This window comes from Fusarium redolens, assembly GCF_020744475.1.
Source record: "Fusarium redolens strain MPI-CAGE-AT-0023 chromosome Unknown BKA55scaffold_2, whole genome shotgun sequence".
Taxonomy (NCBI): Eukaryota; Fungi; Ascomycota; class Sordariomycetes; order Hypocreales; family Nectriaceae; genus Fusarium; species Fusarium redolens.
In genome coordinates this window covers 2210549-2216640 of record NW_025763665.1, presented here as the reverse complement: position 1 = coordinate 2216640, position 6092 = coordinate 2210549, and the positions used below count along the sequence as shown (strand labels likewise).

Below are 6092 nucleotides of genomic sequence, written 5' to 3'. Positions count from 1 at the left end.
AGTTGACGGATAGCTATGGGAAACTCTGATGAAGGAGCGCCTCGAGAGAAGAGAAGAAAGAAACAGAATGATCCGCGATCGCCAATCATACATGGCCTTGGCCCTGTCGAGATTTCCCCGGAAATACCGCGACCAGGGTCACCCTGCACCGAGATTTTCGCCAAACCACAGGAGCAGGTATTGCACAAGGGATGCGTCTCCTGTTTCCAGAGCACCTTGCTTGTGAAATGTTTTGTTCAGTGCACAGATGAAGGGCTGCCATGCTAATGGAAAAAACCAGACACTGACAATGGTCATAGCGAAAGGCTCGGTAAATCCTGTTGATTAGTTTAGTTTATATTGTCTGAGTTGGGTGAGGATCCGCTAGGAGCAGAATAATGCTGAGGAACACAGAGTCAAGTAAGTCTATGAACGCGTCGCACAGCAGCCCGGAAAAGCAAGGGCCAGGAATTCAATTTCATCGGCACTTAGACACGGTTCAGATGGAGATGGTCGTTTGCAAGACAGAATTAATAAATGTGTTCCGAGTAATTTGTATCGAACGGCTCGATGTCGCAGATAAGTAGGTGAGGTAGTATGGCTATGAGCATGGGGATAATAGGTAAGGCTAGGAAAAGTAACATGCCCGAAGCGAACTCGAAACTAAGACAAGGGCAGTATTAACACTTCAAAACAGTCTTGCACTGAGCTAAACAAGATGTCTTTCAGCAAACTGGTGAGGGGGGCTCATGTCAAACAACAAACAATGGGTGGGAGAACAAAGACAATTTCGTTGAATAGAGGCTATGATGATGACCTCAGCGGGGCATTTCTCAGGGTCTGGTCTATCTTAGACAAAGCAAGGAACTTCTGGAAGCAAGGGAGACAAGAGCATGGAGGCCGAGGTGTCTCATCAGGCGGTTGCGAGATAGCAACCAAACCGTTCGTTGCGAAACGAGCAGAATAATCAGGGCCGCATCTGGTGATTTGGAGTTACTGAACAGGCCCGTGCTGGTTGTCCAACTCTGAGCTTCAGTCTCATTTCTTTGTTTTTTCAGCATCACCTTTCAAAACCAAGGCGTCATTTTCTTATGCTGACAGGATTGCCGTGCATGAGCCAGCCACAGATAGAGCCAGGGGTCTGTCACTTTTAATATGTATGTATCTATATCTACAACCTGACATTGAAAAACAGGGTACCGGCAGCGAACCACATGCAACACTTCAGTTGCACGTACCTTGGCTTCCTTGCCCTCTGAAATCTCGGTGTAGAAGCCTCACAAGTTACTGCGAGTGCCAACTTTGTCTGCCACGTTTTCTCCCTCCCATGTAATCGGGGACCGAAGAGGGATTTCCAAATGGTTGACTCCAAAATGTATGGGGAACTAGGATATAAGCGGAAAGAAGATGAAACAGTAACCGGGATCTGGGATGCTCGTGCTTTCGTGGCATGGATCCATTGCCGGTATTTGCTGCGACTTCCAAAATATTCAGCTGCTTGCTGACCTCCTTCATTTTTTGAGCTCAGACAGCCAATCTAATTACCTACCTTACCTACATACCTATGCTGTCCAGGGAGGTACATATGTCAGAGTTGGAGAGTCATTTCTATGTAACCTCGGGACTTACTCCTTGTCATACCTTCGATTCATTACTTGATCATGATGTGATCGCTTCGATAAGGTTTCCCAGTTTACGTGATCCTAAAGTCAATGGCCCCCGTGCTATTTACCCTCGCCAGTTTCGACTTTCCAATACAACCCTCATGTCAACAAATAACAAACCTGGTCTCACAACTAAAAAAAAATTAAAAAATTATGTTGGATTAAATCGATGAATCTAACGCCAACGAGGCTAGAGTCAGGTACCCGATGACAGTGTCCAATGAAGACGTCAGCAGTTAGATTAAAAGAGGGCTCCTCGGCTCTTAATCGCACACACTTTGGCAGCGTGGTTGCGTGGAGGTAGCGTGGAAGACAGAGCCTTCATTGGCATGACTAGACCTCAATCATACTAGCCACGAGGGATAGGGTTTGAGGGCTTGAGTTTTTATCTTATGGGCTGAGCGATCAATGCCCGTTTAGGAGTTTGAGTTTTGGAAACCGTTGGACTTTGTTGGTAGTGGAAGCTGGGAGAGCGACAAGGAAATGCCAGAACTAAGGTACCTAAGGTAATAAAGGCATCCCAGTAATGGAACCTCTCCTTGCGTATAAGGGTTGAGAAAACACTCTCTACTCGAAAAGAAGGAGGCACAGCTAGACAGTATTTACTCAGATCTGCCAATATAGAATAATGCGAGACATTCAACTTACCTATAACAAAAACGTTTGTTTACCCACTTAGACCAGCTTCTCCACCACTCACTCCATCAATAGGCCCAGGGCATTGGATTCGGAGATACTTGGAATAAAGAAAGAAGCGAAAAGAAGAAATGATTTACAAGGTCAGGCTGGCTCCATGACTTGCATAAGAGAAGTCAGCCACGTTAGCTGCCTCTTTCTCATAATCTCAATCTCAATCTCACACAGCCTTCGAACATCAAATCGTGGAGGGGAAGGGATCCTAGTCAAGCTGCCCCCCTCCCTCAGGTAAACCTGACCAACGAACGGCCAAACAGGGCTTGAGAACGAAAGGTCGTGCGGTGCGATGCTATTCTCGCGGGTGCGCCGTGTCTGAGAGTCGCCAACTTGTAAGAGAGTTGACGGGGGCTAGCTACTACGTAGGGGGGTGAATGACACCCCTGTCTAGGGCCGGCCTTTTGTTAACGACACGCAACACAGCCCATGGTCAGTTAGTAGTAGGTGAACCCACTCAGAGAATCATTTCCGGCTTGCTTTTTCCCAAAGTCTCCATCGTGTGAGTGAGTGCAGTGCTTCTTCTTAGCGGTGTCCTGTGCTGCTGGCCTGCGCTCTCTTCGACTCAGACGGGTCTCCCACACCAGAGCAGTCAACGTTGGCATCCACAAGTTCGTTTTACTTTTACTTTTATCCTTGGCCTCTGCTCGTTTCTCTTCACTACTTCTTTTCCACCTTCAGGTCTTCACCCGCTCGTTTCAATATCGTCTATCCTTGACTTATACCGAAGCCTCGTGACTGTTGCTTCTATACTCAGGCTAATAATTGCACAACAAAACAAACTGCAATATATTTCCTAGAGTAGTACACTCTTTCAGGCCCGATTTTATATCACTTACATTCTTTCACCAACCTGTGGTGTTGGTTCGGTTCAGTGGCTTGGGTCGATCTATACCACAGAGCAAAGCTTGGATATCAGCAACGAAAGATCCCACAACTAACAAACATATACGTGATCGACTTGGACACTCTTGTCTATGGTTGACAAATTGGTACCATTCAATATATACACCGCTGTCTGCATTATCATTTATCAACAACCCACATCACACTCGCACTGCCGAGCCAAGGTCTACGAAGCATAGCCAACCCAGATTATGCAGTACCACTCAACGTTACAAACATTACGAGAAACAAAATTACTCTTGCAACGATTTACGGGAACCAAAGAACGCTTAGTTCGAGCTTAGCCTCTACCAGTTCTCGTACTGGGGCATTGCAGCTATGCAACATCGTCTTCACCAACTTTCAGAAACAATGCGACGGGCCTTATCAATCGTCCTGGGCTCTTTAGCCCTACTGGTAACAGTGGCTGTGATAGCAGTTCTAATTGTCCTCACAATTCATACACCCAAAGAATCAAGTGGCCGAACACTCTCGCAAGTCTCTGTTGCCCTCGAGGTTGTAACTCTCGTCATCCTCTGCTGGTTTATCTCAACATATGTTTCAACTTCCTTCCGGCGATGGTCAGCACGATGCCTAGGTGTTGACTTTGGCGCTTGTCTTTTGGCAATACTATTTGCTACTGTTGCAACAGTGGCTACTCTTATTCAATTCACCAAGTCTAAATTCGAAAATGAGGATGAGTTCACAAGCTCAAGCAAGAGCAGTCTTCTCATCGGCCTCTCCACTACTCTTGGGGTGTGCTTCTTCCTTCAAACCGGCTTCTTGTCTGTTCATTTCTTCCTTGCGCGACAGAGTGACCAGAAGGCAGTTTCACTCCACACTCTAGAGGAAGATCGAGGCTTGCCATCATTCCGATCCAAGTCATCTCTGAAGTCGATCCCCTATAGTCACACAACTTCAGAGCATGACACAGCCCCCAGGATGATGAACTCGACGGATTCTCGAACACCTACCCCATCCATACGTGGACGTTCCAGATCCGGCACTGCAACTTCTATCAAGGTTCAACTTTCAAATGCTATTCGGTCAGCAACTGTCAGAAGTCACGTATCGTCAAGCGAGTTTCGACGACCTATTTCGACTGACTCGACAATATATCAGTCCAGTGAGGATGCTTTTGATACCTGGGATACATCTTCTGTTGATACAAACAACCGCCAGGTGGTTATGGAAGCTACAACACCTCCCCAGCAAACCCAAGGCCATTTTCTCGAGACTATTCCTGGTAGCCCTTCACCAAGCAGAACGTCCACACCGAACAACGATATGCCTCTCGAACCTCCAAGGATCCGCATGCGAAGTCGAAGCTTCAGTCCGGTAACTATAAACCGTGAGCAAATGAGCCCTCAAGCATCGACGACCGATCTCCCTGAGCCGTCCCTGAGTGAATCTCATATTCATCCGCTCTTCCGGTCCGACTCGCCTACGCCGCCCCCAATGGCTACACCTGGCACGGTTGTCGTGGCCTCGCCCATTGCTGGACAAGTCATCACACACCGCCAGAGTGTACGGTCTCTGCGGTCTGCCTCCATAACAATGGGCCCAAGCCCTCTCAGCCATCGGGATGAGCAGGAGAGCATTAGAGAGGAGCAAGAGTCAGAGACAGACTCCCAAATGACAATTGACCGGCCGCTTACCCCTCCCATCCCTGAGTGGGTGATGGGTGCCGGCGCTCGATCAAGCTGGTCGGATTATAACAACCGCAAGTCAAAAATCGACAACGAAGGTGATGGAGAAATCAAGAAACAGGGGAAGAACTAACAATGTCACTTTGGATGAGTGACTGTATAATGATAAAAATGAGTAGGGGGCATGTGAACACAGCGGGCACTATGATATGGACAGACTCCATTTTCTTATCTTTTCTTATCTTTCCAGACGCCACCGGATGGTAAACTCAGAGTTCCATACAGACCTGGTGGAACGAACTGAGTAGGATTACGTGTATACCAATGAAAATAGCGAGGCGCTTTTATGACTTGATCTTCTGCGCTAGAGGCGTGAGGATGGACGACAGAGATGCATTGTAAGGTAGAACAAAAGCTAGAAAGCTTAGAAGCAATATCAAACACTTGGACCAAAAACTTATTATATTCATCTCCGACAATACTTTGAGGAATTCTTCGATGGAGGTCATGAAGTCAGGAGGCAGAGTCAAGACTTTAATAATGTTTTCATGCTTAAATTTTTGAGCTTCATGAAGCAAAACAGGTCTTGACATCTTAAGTGACCGTGATGTAGTGCAAGACTGTCTCGGAGAAAATCTAGATGTTCCTTGGGTTACCACGTGGGCAGGGTAATTGTGTGGGAGACATCTCTATTATAATTCTCCTGTTACGTGTTACGAGTTTCCATCACTGGTTCGAATCCAGAGAAGTTCAGGACCTAAAGCTTCTCTGTATCAAGGATTAGATATTGAGTTCGGTGATGTCAATACCCAGAACATGATAGGTGTATTTTAAAGATGGTCCTATTATTGACTCTCATCCACAGAAGGGGTCCCAACTTAGTTTCAGGATGATATAGCTCTAAGTATATTTTTGCGTACGGATTGCTTCACAGCAGAAATCTACTCCGCTTCTGTACCCAGTGCTATATGCTCTCTTGCTCACAGTCTATAAGTCAATGGAGGCTCTGATTAAATGCATCTCTAATTCTCAGGCAGAAGGACGCGCGCCTCCTAGCCATTTGGTAGCCTGGAGTGGCTGACAAAGGTACACTAGGCTATTTTTGGTGGTAGTAGGCTCGAGAGTAACCCTTCCAACTCACAGGCTCATGCCCCACCTTTTCCCTCAGCCAAACGTCAACCTCGTCCAGGCTGTAAACTACTAAGCTTTCCTCCAACACTCTGCT

The 6092-nt window shown here is 46.9% G+C and overlaps 1 protein-coding gene across 1 annotated transcript; it reads left to right on the top strand.

Moving 5' to 3' along the window:
* Positions 1-3590: 3590 nt before the first annotated feature.
* BKA55DRAFT_499771 (uncharacterized protein) lies at positions 3591-5000 on the top strand (the record flags this gene model as incomplete). The annotated part of the gene is made up of 1 exon (XM_046186682.1): positions 3591-5000. The coding sequence occupies one exon, from the start codon at positions 3591-3593 to the stop codon at positions 4998-5000; it is 1410 nt and encodes a 469-aa protein (XP_046055159.1).
* Positions 5001-6092: the final 1092 nt, after the last annotated feature.